The sequence below is a fragment of the Catharus ustulatus genome, chromosome 3 (genome assembly GCF_009819885.2).
Source record: "Catharus ustulatus isolate bCatUst1 chromosome 3, bCatUst1.pri.v2, whole genome shotgun sequence".
Lineage (NCBI taxonomy): Eukaryota > Metazoa > Chordata > Aves > Passeriformes > Turdidae > Catharus > Catharus ustulatus.
Genome location: NC_046223.1, coordinates 1,190,490 through 1,212,266, shown reverse-complemented (window position 1 = coordinate 1,212,266; position 21,777 = coordinate 1,190,490). Strand labels below are relative to the sequence as shown.

The 21,777-nt window shown below is 44.2% G+C and overlaps 1 protein-coding gene across 1 annotated transcript; it reads right to left on the bottom strand.

Moving 5' to 3' along the window:
* Positions 1–97: 97 nt before the first annotated feature.
* Positions 98–1,633, bottom strand: RPS27A (ribosomal protein S27a). Its single transcript, XM_033056312.1, has 5 exons — positions 1,494–1,633; positions 1,223–1,277; positions 934–1,019; positions 508–639; positions 98–280 (listed from the first exon to the last, which is right to left on the bottom strand). Exons 1-5 carry the CDS (start codon positions 1,539–1,541, stop codon positions 131–133), a joined length of 471 nt encoding a protein of 156 aa, XP_032912203.1. The 5' UTR covers positions 1,542–1,633; the 3' UTR covers positions 98–130.
* Between the last annotated feature and the right edge of the window lie 20,144 nt (positions 1,634–21,777).

Sequence of the window (21,777 nt, the reverse complement as noted above, 5' to 3'; positions counted from 1 at the left end):
AAACTGCTGCTTCAGTTTTACACCAGGTATTTCACCCCAGCTGGCAGGCAGCACACAAAGGTGCAGAGAGGAAACGCAGAAATAAATCCTCCAGCCGTACAGAAGGTCAGATTTTTATTGTCTGGTACATTTACTTGTCTTCTGGCTTGTTGAAGCAGTATGTCAGACAGCACTTGCCACAGTAGTGTCTGTCAAAGTGGCTGGCCATGAAGACTCCAGCCCCGCACTCCTCCGAGGGGCACTCGCGGCGCAGGCGGCTGATCTTGCCGTTCTCATCCACCTGGGGAGGACAAACAGGCAAGGGCTCACACACACTCCACAGCTTTTAGCAACAACAATCATTGTGAGCATTTCTGCACTGGCATCATGGCTTTTGTGTCTTTTATTTAACACTTGGGATATTTGCAAATAGGAGTTTAAGCATTAAATGCACCAAAATCTGTGCAGACCAGTTACAGGCTCCACATCCTCCTTGGGAAGAGCTGAGTTCCCATCTCCCTGAGTTACCTTGTAGTACTTGAGCACTGCAAGCTTAACCTTCTTCCTCTTGTGCTTGTTCTTCTTGGGAGTCGTGTAAGACTTCTTCTTCCTCTTCTTAGCACCACCACGAAGTCTCAGCACCAGGTGAAGGGTTGACTCCTGTTGGCAAAGCACAGGAAATGAGACTCAGGATGCTTTCTCAAGGCAAGTGCAGCATTTAAACAGCTCTCTTCCTTCTACCTAGAGAAAGCACATCTCAAGTGCCAGGCACTCAGGAAAGCTCTAAAAGGATTATCTGCTGTTAAGGTGGCATCCCAAGCTCCCAGCATCAACACTACTCCAATCCCTTGATTTGGATGGATTTATTTAAAAGTCTCAGCAGCAAAGGTCAGTCAGCTCTGCCCATGCCAGTTCCTGGGCACTGCACTGCTGTGTCCTGCCTTTCCCACTCACTTTTTGAATGTTGTAGTCGGACAGCGTGCGTCCATCCTCCAGCTGCTTCCCAGCAAAGATCAGCCGCTGCTGATCCGGAGGGATGCCTAATGGGGACACAAAGCAGGGGGAAAATGAGGGACGTGAGCTACGGCACGCTGCAGTAAAATCAAGGTTGCTGCAGGAAATTACATCTGTGCAAGACACGCATCAATCCACAAGAGTGGAGATATACACCGTAAGAATAATACATACAATATATACTGATGGATATTAATATAGAATAATCAATAAGCACTTTAGAGCTTACCCTCCTTATCCTGGATCTTCGCTTTTACATTTTCTATAGTATCAGAAGGCTCAACCTATTATAAAACAGAACAACAGAATCAAAACGCGCTGCATTTTTTTTCTTTTTTTTTTTTTTTTTTAGCCCAGGAAGGCCGAAAAACCACGTGCACGCCGCGGCCACTGCGGCCCCCACGGCGTGCTCGGCCAGGGCAGGGCCGCGATTCCCCACACAGCCGGGCTCTCCCTCCCGGAGCATCCCGGCGCACCGGCGCGCACGGGCGGTGCCTCACCTCGAGGGTGATGGTTTTCCCCGTGAGGGTCTTCACGAAGATCTGCATGGCGAGGCCGGCGGGGGCGGCGCGGAGCGGCGGGGCCGGAGCGCGGGCTGCCGGCGCTGCTCGCGGAATGGCGGCGGCGGCCCGAGAGAGCGCCGCGCCTGCCCGCACGGGGTTTCCGTGCGCGCCGCAGGGGGAGGGCGTGCGGCGCGCCGGGACTACAACTCCCGGCATGCCCCGGCGGCTGCGGCTGCGGCCGCGCCTGATGGGAGGTGTAGTCCCGCCACGGGGCTGGGCGGGAGCTGCCGTTCCCACAGTGCATCGCGGTGGGCGTGAGGGGAGGAGGAGCCGCCATGACGGAAGAGGAGCCGGCGGAAATGAAGGAGGAGGAGCCATCGTGACGAGTGAGGCGGGGCTGCCGTGAGGGCGGGGTTGTTCAGCCGCGTGGCTCTCTTGTTCTGCCGTCGGTAGGGTTGTTGTTTTAGGGATAGCGGGTTTTTGTCGTATCTGTGTCTCGGCTCCGATTTGGAGCTGCCTAGTGGAAGGTGTCCCTGCCCATAGCGGGGGATGGAACTGGATGAGCTTTAAGGTCCTTTCCCACACAAACTATTGTGGGATCCTGTGATTTTTCCGCAGCGTGAAATCCCAGAATTCGATGCCCTGGTTCCTCAGAGCACAGTTTAAATACAGCCACTTTGTCACCTGCGAATTCCTCGAGATCAATTCCAGGTTTATAATTGGGCAAAGATTTAAAAAAAAACAAAAACAAAAAAACCACAAAAAAAACCACCCCAAAAAACCATAGAAAATTCATAGGTAAATTGGGAATAAAGGAGCCCCGAGTCACAATTTGGAAATCGCTTGTTAGGTGGTTCTATGCCTATGAGTCGAATATAGGAATAAAGCAGAATCGGGACCTGCTTGAATAAACCAGCTGGGGCCATTTTAATGATTTGAGCCCTTCTGTGTTTTGATGAGAATCAGAAAGTAGGCTGTTTTGGGTAAGGGTCACGTTATATACAATAATGCATTTTGTAACATAACAAATAGTGTCCAAGTAAAGGAGTAGTTGACAGTATATAAAAAGTGATTTGGTGTTTTTGTCTCTCATTGGTAGAAGCAGACCGGCTGTGACCTGTGTGCTGTTACAGAAATCAAGGACTGGTAAGTTTTAGCTGCTTTTGGTGCCCCTGTAAACACTGCAGTAGAGTCAGGGTCACTGCAATGATTTTATAATCCCAGGAGTAACTGGGGTTCATGCTCCAAAATCACTTTTCCTAACTTGATGGCAGTTTTGAAATGATAAAGCTGTCCTAAACCAGGAGAAAATCAATAAAACTAAAAAGACCCACGGCATTTATCCCACATTTATCCCTGTGTTAGCATTACCAGCCCTTCTGTGCAAAGGTTATTGCTGAAATTCCTCAGGGATGTCTGCCTTTTCCAGACACTCAGATGGAAAAGGCCTAAAATAAATCAGGATTCCTGGTTTTTGAGACTGATAGGAAAAAGGGATACTGGCTCTAGTTTTATATCTTGAGTTGGGTTGGTATTTTCAGACACTAAAATGCACAGCCCCTGCTCCCTTGGTTTTCCACAGCTCTAAGTGCAAAGGACATTTGGGATCCATGCACTAAAAGATTAAAAGCTCTGGAATATGAGCCTCAGCTCTGTTATACTATATACTTTTTAATATATATATATTATTTTGTATATATATATATGTTATACTATAGGAAAAGAGCAATGGAGCTTGAATGCAATTAGTGATATTAAATTATTAATATTTAAAATATATGCAAGATATGTTATTTTAATTAAGACATTGATCATTTAATCATCTCTGGCTTCTTTGGTTGATATTTTTAAATGTTTCCTTTCTTGTTTTATTTTCATATGGTTGTGTAAAACCCTGCCAATGTGAAAACCTGAATTTAATTTTGATGCTGAAAAAGGTGTTTCATAAAAAATCATCATCTCCCTGAGGGGGGTTTTTCTGTTCTTAAAAATACATCCTCGGTTTTAGAAAATATATATGTAATCCCTGGGTATCAAACACACAAATTAGTTCATTAACTCATCTCCTATAGCCTGCTGAGTAACTGCTACTCAAAAATAGCTCTCTCCTCTTCCTGGCCATTGATTAATTAGATTAGTTCTTCCCAAATCACAGATGCTATATTTGCTGTAATTTCACTGGAAAAGCAGAATATTCTGAGGGCCTCCAGCCCCTGAGATTTACCTGTCAAAGGTCAAATGTGTCCTTTTCTTTCTTCTGTGTTGCTTAGTTATGACACCATTTTTAATTCTTACTTTATTTCCTGGCCACATTTCACACCATTTAATGGGAGGATTTTCAGGTTACCATCTCTTCTAGTGTTTCTTGATTTTTGTAATTCTAGGACATTTCTATTTACAGGAAAAAAAAATGTTCTTTGTATCTATGTTTTCAAGTGAAAGGTTAGATTTTAATATCACCTTCAGCTTTTCCACAGTGTTCAGGGAAATCAGTCAAGATCACTGTGGGGCTTTATTTATTTATTCTAGGGAAAGGGAGAGGTAACCATACACAAATACAGAATTATCTTGCTGGTTGATTTTTCAGATTATTCCTTCCTTCTGTTGGGAATCTGCCCCAACACTGCATTAATTCACTGTCCCAGTCAACAGTGCATTAGAAAACCACATTTTTTCATTTACAGAGCAGGTTTTTACCTCAGCCCACCACAAAAAGGATGAAACAAAAGAGAGAAAACACACCAAAATTTTATTAACAAACTTTGAAACTTGAAATTTTAACTTGGCTCCCATTCCAGCCTACAGATGCCTTTGGATTCAGTGTTCCTTTGGGCAGGTTTTAGTGGAGCCTCCATGAGCTGGCTCTTGGACAAGCTGCAACCTCAGCACTTAGTGCTCAGGACACACAAAAATAAACAGAGCCCTGCCTGCTTCCAAGGTCTGGAATTCTTCAGAGAGGCTTTTTCTTGCCCTGCCAGAGCCAGGGCAGGAGCTCTCCAGGCAGCAGGAGCCCAAGCCAAGGGCAGCAGGTGCCAGGAAAGCACTCTGCAGACAGCTCACACATATCTGCCTGCTCTTGGCCGGGAGAAGGGCTTGGATTTGAACACAAAACTCCTGAAGGTCAGGGTTTCTGCATCCACACGTAGCCATCTGCATCTGATGTGCCTTTTGTGTCTTGTTCCAGTGAACTGCCCCTGGCTTCTGTGCCTGCAGCTCCTCTGTCATCCTCTTGCTGCTGTGGGTTTCACAAATGGTCTGGAGTGCCAGCAGGGATTTTGGCCTTTAAACCTTTTAAATTAATGTCCATGCTGTTTCTCTTAGGTGTCATTGATTTCATCACCTTTGTTTGTTTCAACTCAGTCTTTGGATCTCTAATCCATGTTGAAATCAGTGTGTTTAATATGAACAGTAAAAAACTTTTTAGGGCAAGTTCAGGATGTTTAAATGTGGGTTTTACTTTTTCTTGGGTGCATTGTTGTTCTAAATGATACCACTGGTACTTTGTAAGGCTGGGCTAAGACAGGGCTTTCTTGTGGAGAAAATAAACATGGAAAGTTATCTGAGGATGGAATACTTGGAGATGGGAAGGATGCCAGGCTGATGGAACACGATTGCTGGTAGTTCCTGTGCACATCACCAGAGGGAGCGCTGACAGCAGCCAAGTGAGGAATCCTCAGTGTAGGAAGCGCTGAGCATCACAAACAATGCTGAGAACGCTTCCACCATCACGTACCAGTTTTGTCGTGTTTGTATGTGAGCTGGAATGTGCTCCCCGTGGAGAAGGAAGCTCTGGGGTGCTATGGAAATAGTTCATGCATGTCTTGCCAGCTTCAGCACATCAGGTGTGTGCTTGCTGTGGTGTGCACAGGGTTTGGAGTCAGTGTGAGTGAGCTGGACAAAGGGGATGCAGTGCAGGCATGTCCCAGTGCTTGGTGGTTTTGGTCTGTTCCCTGCTAGCTCATTGCTAGAGTCATAGCACAAATTAGATTATCGAGATAATCTAACAAATCCTGTCCAAACAAGCAACACCTGCAGGCTTAGCCACGTGCACCCACTGCTCCTTGGGCTGCTGTGGGAATTGTCTGGATGTGGCCCACATTAAACTGTCAGAGGCAGTATGAGAGCTTGGCTGATCCTGAAGGAATGGCTCATTGAGCCTTAAGGAAGGGAAGATTCCCAACTGCAGATTCCCTGTGTGCCTGTTGGCAGAGCCTCTTCAGCTCTCAGCCCACAGCTAGTATCAACAGGAAGAACCCTGAATGTCATTTGCTGTCGTGACTGTGCTACATGTTCCCAAATAACATTGATCTCAGTAATTAAGCTACATGTACCTGCTGCTGGGGTGTTTCAGTTTTAATGCATTTTGGCACTCTTTGAAAGCATACTTATTATTTGGATACATCTGCTGAGTTAGGATTCACAGGACAACTGTGGTAAAAGAAGAATTGCTGGTGTACAGATATTGGAAGTGTTGTGTGGGTGAGGAATAGAAAAGGGTGTGGAAGTTCAGTCCAAGACTCAGTTGCTAATCATCCATTGAGATTATTGAGAAACCAGTTTAGAAGCATGCTTTATCCAGTAACCTCAAGAATTTTCAGTCACTTCATCTTGGAAAATAAAGAAACTCTCTAAAAAATTCTCTAGTAAGATATCAATATACTTTTACCTAGACTGTCCATAAAAACCAAGTAGTATTTTAACAACATTCAAACACCCAAAGTTAAATATAAAAAAAGAAATTAATTTCATGAAAAATCTTCTGATTTAAAATTAATTCATTATTCATCTTGTCTTTGATTCATTAGTCAAAAGTACAAAGCCCATCCAAGATCCAGCTGAGTGCCCTTACCACATGGAAGATGCTTTTGCTCCACCCCCTCACTAAGAAATTTCATTACAGCTTGAGGAAGTGAGATCTTTTTTAATATTACTCTGACAAGTTTTATGGAGATGGGCATAACTAAGTTTTGCATGCTTTAATCACAAATCTCTTATGTGATGTGAGAGTTAGGTCTCCTGAAGTTATCCAAAGCCAAATAAAATTTTGTGTTAGAGCTTTTACCAAATGAAAGTCATGGGTAGAGGGTTATCTGTGTAAAAGAATTTGTGTTGCCAAACAGATAAATGATAAATGTATTGATGAGGGTTTCTATTGATAAGAGTCTATAAGTGATGTTTATTAGGACTTTTAAAGGGAAATCAGGATATTCACATTTTTTTATGTTGTTTCTTCAAGCTCATACCATTATTTCACTTTTTTCTTCTACCTTCCTTGTACCCCAATGGGCAAATTCTCCTTATACTCAAAACCTGAGGATGGGAGGAGCAATCTTTCCCTGAGAGAAGATTAATGATATTAGCATGGTGACCTAATAGGGTGAATGTGCTCTATTTCCATCCCTCTGTAATCCCACTGAAATCCATGAGTCACACCAAGGATGTTTGGCCCTTTCCTTCCCTGAACTCCAGGACTTTTTCTGCTCTCAAAGCTGCACACAAGCACTTTTCAGTGGCTTTGTGACAGATCATTTGGAAATTTCCAGATGCTCTGAGAAGTCCTGCTAGTTTCATTCCAAATTAATTGATGGAATCTGCTGTCTAGTCGCAGCACTGGAGACTTCATTAATTAAAGCTTCTCCCTGGATTTAGTAAGCCATAAATTCTGGGTTGTGTTTTGCTGTGATGGTGCTCAGTCTGGCTGAAAATGGAAGCAGGTTATCTCTGAGGAAAGCAGAGCAAAAAAATGAAGGATTATCTTCTGAGCTTCTTGTGGTTGGGCCTGTCAGGCTTCAACTCCAGTTGTTCTCTATTTTATGCTCTGCAAAAATAAGCACGGTCTAAAATTTTTTTATTTAAAAGTTCTATAAATACAGTGCAGGGGGCGGGATCAGCAAACATGCAGCTGCTGCAGACACGGGGATAGGATGGAGTAAATTAATTTTGAATGAAGCAGACATTGATATGAAATTTTAAAGGTCAGCTCATTTCCCAGTAAGTCACCATTAGTGCCTGATGCAACTGGAACATCTAAGTAACTACTTCAGGAGTAGAAATTAAATGATAGTAAAAAGAGAGTGAAGTGTCATTTAAGACATTTCAGCACAGACTGTTCTGTGCTTGATGTTGCAAGTGAGAGTTGCTCAAAAGCAGGAAAACCTGCACAGCCCTCCCTCCTGGAATCACCAGAGCAGCAAGTAGCCACTTCCAAGCATTTTGATCACAAACTGTCAAGGGAGGGGGAGGTAGCCCATGGAGTTTCATAAACTGTAGGAACACAAAGCCTTGTAAGAATGCTATTAAAAAAAAAAAAAAAAAAAGGATTTTTTCCAATAAAACAATATTAGGAAAGAAATCTCTGCTGGATATCTTGCAGAGATTATTATTTCTTGCAGAGCTGTAGCACCAAGAGTACATTCTCATTTCACCAGATATTGCTCAAATACCAAGAGACAGACAGCAAAGATGAAAAGAAGGCACACTGCAAATATTGAAATAGGACTGGAAAGGTCATTGATAGACACTTCTGTTCTGGTTACTTTCCTGAATTCCAAAATACACAATGGAGAGAGCAGAGGGGAAAGAGACACTGCATAATAATTTGAATTTTTTAGATCAGATTCTGATTCTAGAGATTGATTGCTGGTTAATTTGTACATCTGAGTTCTACTAGGGCCAAAACTGAAGGGTAATAAATGTATTATGAATATAATGTGTGTGTAGATAATCTGCACAACTACTTGCTTGACAGCCTTGAGTGTTGGGTAATTTGATTCCTAATTGCACAAAAATACAAGGTGGTTGCAAAATGCCCAGCACCCCTAAGGAGGTTCCAGCCCGCTGAGCTGAGCTGAGCTGCTGCGGGCTCAGAGCGCAGAGCTGGGCCGGGCCCCTCTCCCTGCTCCCCTGGCTGCCGTTGCTCAGGCAACAGGATCCTTCAGCAGCACAGGAACAGCAGAAGGAGACTGTGAGCAGTGGGAGGAGGGAGATTTCCCCAGGGCTGTGGCAAGGGTGGAGGAAAGAGAGGGAGAATATTGGTGTGTGTTTCAGAGAAGATATTTGCCCCTGTACAGAACGGTGCCAGAGGCTCCTGCAAAGCATTGCCCTTATGCTGCTCTGTAAGGCTGGAGCAGCTTCCTTCCCTCTCTGGCCTTTTGCAAGATGTGGGCAGATGGAATGAGGTGCCAGGTGTTGATATCCTCCTGGAAAGGTAACCTGAGAGGAGGCATCTCATCTGCTCTGTGCTGGGCCAGCAGCAAAGCTCTCAGCCCCCCGAGGAGCCACTGCCAGCACTCAGGGCTTCTCCTCCCCTTGGCTCTCCAGGAGCCACTGCCAGCACTCAGGGCTTCTCCTCCCCTTGGCTCTCCAGGAGCCACTGCCAGCACTCAGCCTTCTCCTCCCCTTGGCTCTCCAGACACCATGCTCTGTGGTTTGGTGGTTCTTGCCTCAAAATCAGGATCACAAAGCTTCTGGTGGCTGATTTAGTGAGTAGGGAAGGTGGTGTCTGTGATCATCTTACAGAAGAGAAAACATCAAAAAAAGCACAACCCCACACACCTCCCCACATTTCTACAACTGCATTTGTGCTATTGATTCCCTTGTCAAAGCTGGTCAAAGAACTTGTTACTGAAATGTCTTTAAACTTCACACTGATGAAAAATATGTGTTTCTTAGTTCTTAACATTACCTCTTCATTATCTCTTGATTTAAAGCTATTACTCTTATTTCATTGGTACCAGAACATGAACACGCTGTAGGCTTAATGCAGTCTGTCCTTGCAATTCTGATTTCCAGTTAATTGAAATTGATTGGCTGACCTGACATTTATATTTATCACATCTTATGAAGGATACAGGTTTTCTTTCACATGAATTTTACTGCTGTTCTTTGTTAGCTGTTTTGTGCAAAAAAAACTTTACATTATTTCAGATACAGTAAAAAAAGCATCTTGATCTTTAGAAGTTGCATTGCAGTCAGGGTTACTATCAACAACAAGATTTCTTTCCCTTAATTACTAAGAATTACATTGTTTGGATCTAACTGTTTTTTTTGAAAGTTCTGAAAGGAATTCTTACAGCAATGCTGACAAAAATTCTGGCCATAATTGCATGATTAGCACTTCTCATATGAGCCAGTACTATTATCTCATTACTTCCCTTTTAGAAAACTTACATGTGTTGTGTCTCATCTCTGACACTCAATTCCTTGGAGCCCTGATTGTCTTTTGCTCTATATATAGTTGTCCTGCAAATGAAGCCTTGTTTGTGAGCAGCATGGTCATAGAAATCAGAACTTCCTCCTGTGTGGTTTTCCATTAAAATGGGCAGTGAAGGCAGCAGAACAATGACACTGACAGAATTGTTGGTGCTCTCTGGGCTGGGGAGTGCTCCCAAAGCTGCAGGGGGCTGCTGGAAGTGGATTTGCCACAAATGTTCAAAACCCAAGTTTTTGTACTTTGATTCCAAGTTTGAAGTTCATCTCTTGAGAAGGATGGTTGGCTATGTTTGTGTCAGTCACCACAGAGGGGATTCTTTGGAATGAGATGTAGAATTTAGAGCCAATAAGAGGAATAAATAGAATTTCTTAGATCAGGGTAAGGAGTGGGAAGGTGGCAGAAAGGGAAGAAATTAGTTAAGAGTCACATCCAAGGTGGTAAGTGCTATGGAAAAACAGGAGATAAGAGCTGGCCAAAGGGATGGTGATTGTGTGCTGAGACACTTGACTGGTGTTTGATGTTTTGGGGCACAGCATCCAGGATCTCACATTTGGAGCTGTGGCTCTGCACCATGGATGTGGGATATTCCATAAAACATACATGGCACATCATCAGGGACATAAAGAGTTGGGTTTGCTTTGTGAAAGGATTGATGGCTCAGGAACAGAAAGAACAGAGGACATTGTGGTGCTGTGCAGAAAGCAAATCTGAAAGAGGAGACCTGGATGGATGTGAGGAAGGAGGAGAGGAAAGTTTCATATTATTTATGAACTTTGAGATGGGAGAAAAACAAAGCAGGAGAAAACTGTAGGAGAGGATACAGAAATTTAAGGGAGCATAGGCACTCCTTGAGCTGTGAAAATCAAATAATGCAAATGTTTCTGGGTGAACAGCAGGGAATGCTCAAGAAAGGAACCATGAATTCATGAAAAGGATTGAAGGAATGTCAGAAGACAGATATAGCTTTATTTTTCAGGAAGGGAAGACTCATCCAGTGGCCCTTCAGCTACTGGCTGTATAACCTGTGTGCCTTTCCTTTTTTCATTCCCCTAGGGGAGTCTGGTTTGGTTTCTTGGGATTTTTCTTTTAGTGTGAAAAAGCTTCTTTTGTCTGAGCTCTTCAGTAGAAGGAGACAAAGAAGCCCAAAAAATGAATGGAATTGTTACAGTCATATCAGCATTGAACTGAAAACTCTGAAAAGTGAAATTATTCTGGTTAGGAGGGAAGATTTCTTTACAGTGTGGGTATTATGGACATGCTGTTCAGGGGAGATGGGACATTTGAAATGTCCTTTGGGACATTTGAAACTGGGTTGGAGAGAAGAGCAGAGGTGAGTGGTGGGATACTGAACGTGTGTGAGCAGTGCAGGATCAGTGCCATGCAACAGGTCTGGATCTTTAATTAGACTCACAGACAAGCAATGCTGCACAATTTGCATCCCAACAGTTGCATTCCAGGCTGGGATTTGAAGTGCAAACAGGAACTGGCAGCTGCTCGTGGAATATTTGAATACAAGGTTATATTCAGGATTTTTTTCAGCACTGAGTATGGGTATAAATATTCTTATGCATCAGGATTAATGCATCCCTCATTAGTTGCACATGTCTAAATCCTCTTTGCACTGAGACACTTACAGGGTGGGTTTAGTTATTCTTAGGGCTGATCCTTTGGTAAAAAAATGTATGACAGGGTTTAATAGTTGTACACTTGCTTCTGCTAAGCCCTGCTATTAAATATACTTCTAATTTCCATTTGGTGAGTGTATGCAATTTGTCTTCATAGCTGTGGTCGTAGGAACAGGTTTGTATTTTTCTTTAGCCAGTGTTTCCAAATTGAGTTTTGTGTCATCAGCAGAGAATCTCAGAGCTGAATTTCTTCCTCATTTCACAGGCTACATGTGGCAGGAGGTTTTCTTTAAGAGGAGCAGCTCGATGGTCTTCTCATTCTAAAATGCTTCTGGAAATCCCCTGTTTGATTCATACACTTGTAAATTTAGCTTCTGTTTGTCACACACAAACAATGCCGAATTCTCTTGTGCCTCATGGGAATATCTGACTCTTGGAGGTATTTATCCTGCTGCCTTTGGAATGACAGAGATCTGTACAAACACCAGTTTGTTCTTCCCAGAACAGAGTGTGATGCCTTTGTCTGCAGAGGGAGTGTAAGTCTGTCTCTCTAGGAATAGCATGAACTGGAGTCGTGGGGTCGAGACCTGCATTTTGGGGTTTGGGATCAGCTGCCGAGACACGATGGGTACCAGCAGCAGCAAAACCAGGACAGGCTCGGCTCAGGAGCGGTGCTGCACCTTGTGGGTGCCCCATGGCCACCCCTGAAGGCAGAATTCCTCTGGGAATCGCGGAGTGGCCGTGACCGATACGGTGGCGGCAGGTGGCGCCGGAGAACACCGAGTGCCGCACCCGGCCGGGCTCAGTGTGCCCGGGGCGGCTCCCCGTGGGATGGATGGCTCCGGGAATTCAATCCTACAGTGCACCGAAGCGACACCCACCCATTGCTCCGTGCACCACCCAGGCTGTGGGGAGGCTGCTTGCAGTGCTGCTGACACGGAAAGACAAGCACTGCGGGATTCAGAATCCCTGCTTCCAGAGGTGACTTGTCCAAAACAAATTCCTATGCAGGCAAACCCATCGTAAAGCCTTGCAGAAAGCCAGGCCTTTGCAAATAAATAATTGCTTGGGTGGGTGTAATAGGGATGGCATGTCAGGAATGATTTTTTTTTCTTAGTCATGCTTTGCAACATGTGTTCGAGTATTTCTTTGCTCTCCTAAATGTTGGAGAGGATGAGATGGGAGCCTAGGTGGTGGAGCTTTCTGCTGTTGCTCTCAGCACTCAGGTGAAAACACAGAGGGATTAAAGAGGGGTTAGATAAACATTCTGGAGGGAGTAGAGAACTCTGGAAGCAGTGCTCTGGCCTAGTAATTGTGAAGGATGCAAAAAACTGCCTTGGAAAGGCACCATATTTATATTGGGTTTTATCTCTTGTACAGCTTGGTTTGTTTTTCTTGGATTGGGTGATTATTTTTCTCCTGCATATCTTTCTTTTTAACTGTTTCAGGGTCCCCCCTTGTGTCTGCACAGTTCTGTTCAGGTGTCCTTTCCCTAGTGTGTCCCATGTGCCTTAAAATGTCAGCAGGACTGAAAATAAAACCGTGACCCATAAATGAATACTGAAACTGTCATGTAATGCCAGCTTGTCAAGATACAAAAATTTACTCTTAATCAATTTATTCTCTGCCTGATTGTTTCAGAACTTTATTGTTGACTTCAATGTGAAGGAGGAGAGGCCATGCCATGAATATACTTTGTGTGCCTATTTTGATTTAATCTTGTGTATTTGCTAGATGATGGGTGTGGAGGAGAGTCAGAGCATGTAATTATAATGTGTTAATTAGTGTCCTAAAGCTATATTTAATTAAACCTTTAATAGCAACAGATTACAAATATTCCTGGGAAATAAATTCCTCCATGTGAAGCACAGCCTAACTACAAACCCCCAGACTGAGAGCTTGCAGCAGCCAGCACTGATTTTTCTGTGGGGGAAGATAAGCACACGGGTGACGAAGGGCACAGTGTCAGTGTCACCATTTTAGCAGCTGAATCTATTCTGTCTGGCTCCTGCCAAACAGCCTATTAAACCTTTCAGCATTATGTGTCTGTGACAGTAGGAGTTGGTCCCATTTATACTAATAGCTTTACTGAGAGAGTGGCAGGAATACCCTTCATTAGTCCTACAGATAAAATCCCACAGAGCACATGCAACACAAGTTGCTAAAAATGTGCAGTTTTCAGTGTATTGTAGCGTGGTGCCTACCTGAGGGTGTTTAACACTGTCACTGAGCTCTGCACAGGATTGAAAGTGTGAAACTGTGTCTATCATTTCCATCTATTCTCTGGCTTCTGTTGAACTGTCTGACCCTTTGCAAGGCCCTTTGTCTCCTTTCTTCCACGTGTCCTCTTTGTAATTCTCGGTACAGTTCAGGATGGCACAAAGAAAATGTGCCAAGCTGAGCAGAAGTCCCTTCCTAAGACCTGTCAAAAACATTTTCTCAGCCTTCTGCACTTCAAAGCACCAGTGTTATCCTTTCCTACAGTTTGCTTCCTGGCTTAGCAGTAGTTCAGAAATTCAATGTGCCTTTTGCTTATGCACCGTGATTTGTTTCATAGAAAAAGCTACTTTTTTTTTGCAGTGATGCTATCCAAGAATCCAAATTTGGTTTGGTTTCCCAAAGTGCAAATATTGTTAGAGGTTTCTGAGTTATGGTACTGCTTAGAAACAGATCCCAAAGCCTTTCATCCCACTCAGCTGGGGCTCAGAGTTCTGTGAAATTGCAGTGTGCAAGGTGCTGAAGGAATGGGCAGAGGCTGAACTCTGGTTCATGGTGAGCTGTCACACTGTGCTGATCCAAAAACCTGATCAAACAAAAAGAAGGCAAAGGTAGATGTGGAGCAGGTGAATATTTAGTCAGAATTAAAAATAAAGCTGTGGCAGTAAAACCCCTCAGATCCTATGGGAAGTGTTGCTGCTCACTGAGCACACTGGGAAGGAAAAGCTTCCGAGACTTTTGGAGTCATTGGCAGAGGCCTCCTGCTGGAGGCTGTTTGAGCTTATTAATCCATGAACAAGCACAAGCCTCAGCCTCAGCAAGACTGACCTGTGCTCCAGATGAACACAACAACCAAATAAAAAATGAGTAATTGGCAGTGGGGTGAGCAGAGAGGGAAAAGTGCCCCGATTTGCCTATGCAAACACAGCCCTCCCTGTGTGTGCTGTGGGAAAGAGCCACGCTGGGATTCCTCCTGTCCACACTTGTGCTGCCACACTATGCAAATGTTGGCATTCCCACCTGTTTACTCTGCGTTTCTCTTCTCTTTAGCTCCCTCCCCAAATCATTAAATAATTAAACAGCTTATTTCCTGCAAAGGTCTGTTGGCCTGGAAGTTTATTTCCAACTTTGCTGTAATTGTGGTGCAAAGCAGTGTTTCTATTTCATGGTCCAGTTTGGTTTTCTTCCTCAGTGTTTGCAAAGGTTCTGCTGCTGTGCTGTGAACACCCATTTTTTGGTATTTTTCTGGTTAAATGAAGTTTTGCTCTGTCAGCCTTTCAAGTCAACAGATGCTAGTGAGGCAGGCTGAGAGGTCTAAGCTGATAGAAGATTTTGTCCCCAAAGCTGCAGTCTGGGGAAACCTCCAGCAAATTCCTGGTCCCCATATGCTGTTGTACAGAACAACATGTGGTGTCCTGCTGTCCTTCCCAGGGAAGCAGTGTTTGGGAGGGTGAGCTCTGTCTGCCACCAAGATGGATGAACTCATTTCTGCAGGGATTTGTACACAGCTATTGGGATCACTTCCAGGCTCTGGTTTCTGTGTAGAATGAACTGATCTTGGGACTTCCAGGGAGAAAAAAGCATCAGAAGGGGGAAAATCAGTGTTTCTTCCACTGGATGCTCTTTAGGGGCAGAAGAGATGCAAATTCCTTTGGATTTCTTTACAGCAGACTGCTGCTGGCTGTGTCTCCTCAGCCCTTTGCTCCTTGATGGGCACTGCAGCAAAACCTCAGCATATTCCCAGTGCTGCCACAGTGCTTGTGTCTCTGCAGGAGATCTGGCCTTCATTTTCAGAATTTTCTTACACCACTGAGGGTTTCTTCATTTGGGTTCACCGAGCAGAGATCTCCCAGCTCCTCCTTAAAGCTTTCCTGCTGAGGCCCCACCGTTTTCTGTTAGGTAATTGAGGTTATTGTAGCACATTACTTGAGAGGCATACAAGAGAACAGACTTCATCTGATATTCCAAAATAAATGCTGACACAGTTTTGCAGTTAAAAAAAGTTTGTCAGAATATTTTAGAAACCAACAATTAGATGCTAATATTTCTAGACTAACAGGAATAGAAATCAGAATTAATGAGTTCTCTGCAGGTACATCTGTCACATATTTAATGATATGAGGCATATTTCATGCTCACAGCACTCTGCCAACATTATGCAACCCTTGTAATAGCTCTCTGCAGTAAATACCAATCTTGCTTTGCTGCTAGGGAAAATGGAACCTAGTTCCAGGCATGACACCCTGAGCCTTTAGGAGTGTCTCCCCCTGAAGTGAGTGGATGTAGATGTTGCTTGGACTGTCTGTGCACTTGAGGGGATTATTCCTGGCTGCAAATGTCCTTGTCTCAGCCCTCTGAGTGGTGTGGAAGCCCTGGCTGCCATCACAGACACAGAAGCTGCAATTTCCAAACATACCTGTTGAGCTGCTCGAGGCTCCTGGGATAGAGATAAATGCTAAATAAATACATTTGCTTGCAGAACAAAGTTTAACCTGAAACAACACTGTCAAGTTTCCAGGGGAAGGTAATTAGGGGACCTGGTTTGTCTCTGGTACCATTCTGCCCTGTGTAAAATCACAATCCTCTTCTTGTGGCAAGCTGTTCTTTCCAAATAAACTGAGACTGGGCTCTTCCAGCCTGTCCATGATTTACAGTATGGCCATAAAGAAACTGCATCTGTGCTTCACTGAACCTGAAGTTTCCAAAGGAGTTTACTCATAACTGGAAATTTGATTCAAATTTGCTGCTTTTTACTCATTTGACTCCCTCTCATTTTTAGTCACAAGCAGTGTAACTGTTATGACTATTAGTAGTTTTTGAGGTGAAAGTTGAGTATAAAGGAACACAGGCATGATGGTTCCAACAGCTGCTGCAGTTCTGAGATATTGGTGTTGGCAGGCATTGAATTCACTTCCCCAAACCAGAAAAGCCACTCCCAGTTGCTGTGAGCGTGGTCCTGAGGGATGTTCGTGTTTCTTTTTGAACTACCACATTTCAGGATGGGATAATTCCATGTATGACAGATGTTTTCAGGCACAGAGGGGGACCTCAAAGAGAAGCTTTAATTTGGATCTTAACTTCCCTCTCATCTAGGGGCTGTTTGAAGGTCTGTGGGAATCCCACTGAAAGCTTAATTGCTCAAGTTCAGTTCTAGTTCTGAATTTTCCCTGGGCTAGGAATAAGGAGGATTTCTTTCCATCACTCTTGGCAGCATTGACTGAACAGAAAACCTTTCATTTTGTGCATTAAGGGAATCTCCATTTTACCCTGTGTGATAAAACTTCTCTCATGAACATGAACTGTGCCTTTTGACTTTGCTCTTGAACTGTGTATGGGAAATTATTCCTTATGCTGAGAATTGGAGACTGTACTACCCAGAAGCCTTTTGGTTTCCAGAAATATCTCCTGCTGCCACGAGCTGTGAGGCTTCTGTCACAGTGCTAACACACCTGGCAAGCTCTGTGGTAAAGCTGTTTCCCCTTCCCTTCTGGTGCATCAGAACATCTGTTGTTTTGTGCCTGTGCTTTAAGATTGGCCTCTTCACACACACACACTTCCCAAGCAGGTATTAGTGACCAAAATGTCCCAGCAGCACTCATCAGTTCCCTCACAAAGGGCTTTTCAAGAGTGTTTTCCTTTTTAAGGATGTAGAAATGAAAGAGGGTGGCATCAGCAACCAGGCAAGGAAGGATGCTGAAGTGGAGGGGGATCATGTCTTGGGTCCATTCTGTCTAAAAGGGATGTTGAAACTGCATCAAAATGCCAAGAGCTCTGCTTTGATGCTGCTAAAATAAATCCTGAGAATGATGTATGAGGAAAAAAGGATGGGTTTAATTATTTCTATGTAATCTGTGAAGTCCAATTAGGCATCCAGTTTTAAATCCAGTTATGTTTGCATGTGGCTTTAGCACTGCCTCTTAATTCAAGAGGCCGTGTGACCATGTTATTCTCTCACAGACTGCCCTGCAAACAGCCTGAAATGCCCATCAGAAATATTCTTTAGTTTTCTTTGTGACCTTTATTTGATTTCTGAAAATTTGTTTACTGAAAATCTACAAAATGTGAGTCAGCTTCGCTTAAAAACCAGAAAAATAGACAAACTTGGGTCAGCCAAACAAACTGTTCCTTCTTTTTTATCAGAACTGAATCTCAGAGGAGGTCTGTCCTGCCTTCTTACTTTACTGAAGAAATGTTGCACCTTCATATAATCCCAATTTTAAGGATCTAAAGTGTAGAGAGAGTGAAGGAAACTGTCCAGTGCTCAGCACCCTGTGCTGCTCCTGGTCCCAGTTTGTCCTTTAGGCCCCACTAGGCTCACTGGCAGATTGGGCATTGCCTCAGCTTCTCCTTGAAATGTGCTGAGTTGGGATCCAGGCCTGTGCAATCCCAGAGCAAGGGGGTTTTCCTTGCTTTCCTGCTGTGCAATTCATGTTTCACTCTGAGTCATGCTCACACAGGTTCAGCAGCTGTGCTCTTCAGTTGTTCTCTTCATGGAAAGGAGATGGAAAGGCACAGTCTGAACTAAACCCAGGTTGATAAAGATCAGCTGTGCTAATTTTAGCTAGAATTAAAGGTTTGCATTTGAGCCTGTGGCTGATTTGGGAACACCATGTTGTTGTTTCTCCAGTTGTGATTCCTGTTGTTTTATATCCCCACCTTTGGGTTGGAAGGAATTAGTCCCTTCCAAACTGGCAAAAACAAAGTTTGGATGTGTGGAGCTGGCCATCTCTATTTAACTGCTTTGGCACAGATATTTGCAATAGCCCCCAGCCATAACCAAACTTCCCCCCACCTGTTTCATTTCACTAGGATTTGATTCTGGGACTCACATGTGGAAATCTGTGCTCCCAGCTCTCTGTAGCAGCCAGCTACACTGCACAAATTAATAGTGCAGCTTGTGTTCAGGTTCAGCTTTCTCCTCTGAATTCCTGGGTCTCCCATTGCCAGTTATCTGTGTTATAGATTTCATAATCGGGCAGCTCATGCATAAAAGATCCTTATTGATCAGCCATGGTGTGAAGAGGTGCTGCTCAGACTTGGCACAGAGTTAAGCAGAAGTCAAATCAAGGACAGGGCTGGCAAGTGTTCAGGCTCAGGCACCACAGTGCTGAAATCTGCATTTATTCTAATCTGTTCAGATACGATTTCTGCAATGCAGCCAGTGGCTAAGGCTGACCTTAAATCCAAAGAATCCTTGGCTGTTGGTCTGTTTCCAAAGGTTTAATCCCTTTTGGGCTTGAATTTCTTTTGTTCTTCCTTGTGCTTCCACAGAATTTAATGGAATTTCTGTGGCTGGGTTAGTTTTCCTGAAGCAGTTATGGATTATTGTTATTTTTTTGCACTTTCTTTTTGAAGTAATGATTTCCCTTAATCCTACATCTGCAGCAGTGTTTCAGCTGCCATGCAAGCACAACTGGAATTGCATCAGGGCTGCTTGAGTCCAGAGGCAGGACCCAGTGAGGGAGAAGGCACTCCTCCAAAGAGCCTGAGCTGAGCACAGCCTCTGCTTTTGTCCCTGTGGTTAACATCCAGCCCTGTCACAGCTCAGCTCAGCAGCTCACTGAGTGTGGTGCATTGTGCTGCAAGTCTTATGGGGGGAACAAAGGGGGAGAAGTAAGAAAAGAGCTGTGCTGCCCCATCTGTGATCTCTCTAGGTAACCTGGCAATGCTTTGTTTTATTTTAATAGGTAGAATCAGCTCTCTGTGGCTGTGCAAACCAGACAATTTATCCCTTTTTGCTCCCTTCCTGCATAATGTCCTTGTGTCAGTCTGGAGAGAGCAGAGGCCTTCTGCACTGGGCAGGAGGTTCCATGGGGTAACCAGGTTCCTGTCCCCATTTTCAGGGCCTTCATCTTGTAGCACCTGGTTTCAGCAACTGCAGATCAAAGTCCTGCAGTGGGTAATGCTTGAATTGTCTGATTTACCACAGAGTTGTAAAAGATGTTGGCATCTCTACAAATTCAGGGGCTTCAAATTCAAGAAACTCTACAAGGTACATCTGAGTTAGGATTCTTCTGAGGGAGGTGATTCTTCCCTTTGCTTTGGAATATTGTACATGGTTCTGGTGCCCCCAGCATGAGAAGGACATGGAACTGCTGGAAAAAATCCAAAGGAGGCCATGAAGTTGGCAAGGGGACTGGAGCACCTCCCCTGTGGACACCTCCCAGCACCTTCCAGGCCTACAAGGAGGATAGAGTGGGGCTCTTCATCAGGATCTGCAGTGACAAACTGAAAGAGAGGAAATATAAATACACTGGAGGAATTCTTCTCTGTGAGGGTGGGGAGGAGATCCTGGCACAGGCTGCCCAGAGAAGCTGTGACTGCCCCATCCCTGGCAGTGTCCAAGGCCAGGGGGTAGAACAAGATGTTCTCTAAGGTCCCTTCCAACCTAAACCATTCTGTAGTTCTCTGTAATTCTAGTATTTATATATTTATTTTGGGGGCAACCAGATGCACCTTACCAGTTACACATTCTTCCAGATAAAGCCCAAAACCCAACCCTCTAAATATTCTAATAATTTGGTTTTTTATTATCACCATGACAGTGTGTTTTTCCCTTTGATTTATTTCCTGAAAACAGCTGAATCACTTCTTCCTCAAAAGCTCTCCAAAATTTGCAGCCAGTGGCATGGAAAAATTTGACACAGAGGTTTGTAAAAAGCTCAAGTCAGATTATTTTAATGGGGAGTGGCAGGAATGCTCACAGTATGGAAATCTGGGAGCCCAGAGTGTAATCCACACATATGCAAACAGAACTGTAATATCAGATCATCCAGGGGAATAGAAGAGGAAAAGCTTTTCTTCTGTTAAAGGATGCAAACGATTTTAAGGCAATCATTTGTCACTAGTAGAGATTGTGTTCTGTGGGTGAGCAAGGCCAGCACATCAGATTTGCAGGTTTTGTGGGAATCCATCCTTTCCTGTAAATAAATCCCAGCTAGATGACTGCCTGTGTTTCCTCCCGTGTGGATGTGTGTTAGCACGGCGGCTGGAAGCTTTCCTGGCTGTGCAGGCGCTCTTTAGCCACTAGCTGAGGTTCCTATCCGTGCTCAGCGAGATTCCGCAGGACAAAGGCTGTGTAAATCGAATTACACTAACACCACCTATGGATTCCGGGCTGCCCATTTGCATTACAAACGCCCTTACAGCGTGCATGCCTCACACTCACCAATTAGGCTTTCTTCTCTACCCTCTTGGTCCTTCATAAAAAGAGGGAAGGTTTTTTCTTCCCTGATGGAGTTGCAAAGAAAAGCTGCTAATGAAGGGCTGATGAATGGTGTGATTGTGCTGCTGTTTGTATAGTTTCACCTTCATTTGCATCAGTACCAGGCACAGATCCCGAGGCTCATTTTTCACTTTTCAGTGCTCCTCTCCTTCGGCCCCGGCCTGCACTAGGACCAACCAACCAACCTGGAGCACGGACTGGGAATATTTCCCATCGTGCATCCAGGGATGGGACCTCTCCCCAGCACATTCTGCTGCAGGTTGCTTTGGAAATCTGAAGCCGTTGCTACTGTCCCTCAGGAACACTTAACGCAGCATCTCTAAGTGTGTCTCCATTTCCTGCTCCAAGGAATGGATCTCCTATTCAGCATCTTTTCCTAGCGTGTTTGATGCTGTAAAATAACTCCCCACACTTCCAGGAGCAGGGAAAGCACACAAACAGCGTGTCGAATTGCTTACAAAAATCACCCCTGAATGATCCAATCAGAACTCTGAGTCAATTCCACAAACAGTGCAGCAATCCCTCTCTTCCTCTAGGAGTACACACAAGCCACGTTTGACAAGTGACTCTTCAGTTCTGGACTTCTCTGGTTCTTCCTATTTTTCCTGTCATTTTGAAAACACAGCAACTGCCAAAAAATAATGATTTTCTTTTTAAAGAAGAAAAAAAGAGAATGAAAGAATGTGGCCCTTTGTTTTCTATATCTGGTCGGGGAACAAGCTTCATTGATTGAATGCCAGGAGGAGGATAATGCAATCTCCCATTAGGCTTGTTTGCATCTTTTCCCAGGATGACAGTTTAAGTCTGCTGGCTACAGATGGCCTTTGACAACTGACAACACTCACTGTTATGCCAGTGCATGACTTCATCTGTGTGACACTGCATGTGACTGCAGCCTTCTTCCTCTTTGCTTGCAGGAACTATTCTCCATTTCAGGAGTTCCAGTAGAACAGAGGTTTCCCTTACCAGAGCCAGAAGCCTGAAACTGCCCTGCAGGCACTG

Coding starts and splice junctions, on each gene's coding strand:
- RPS27A (XM_033056312.1), bottom strand. CDS start 1,541: ATGCAGATCTTCGTGAAGACCCTCACGGGGAAAACCATCACCCTCGAG. Junction 1,020..1,222: donor GAAGATCCAGGATAAGGAGG/GTAAGCTCTAAA, acceptor TGTCCCCATTAG/GCATCCCTCCGGATCAGCAG. Junction 281..507: donor CAGTGCTCAAGTACTACAAG/GTAACTCAGGGA, acceptor TGTCCTCCCCAG/GTGGATGAGAACGGCAAGAT.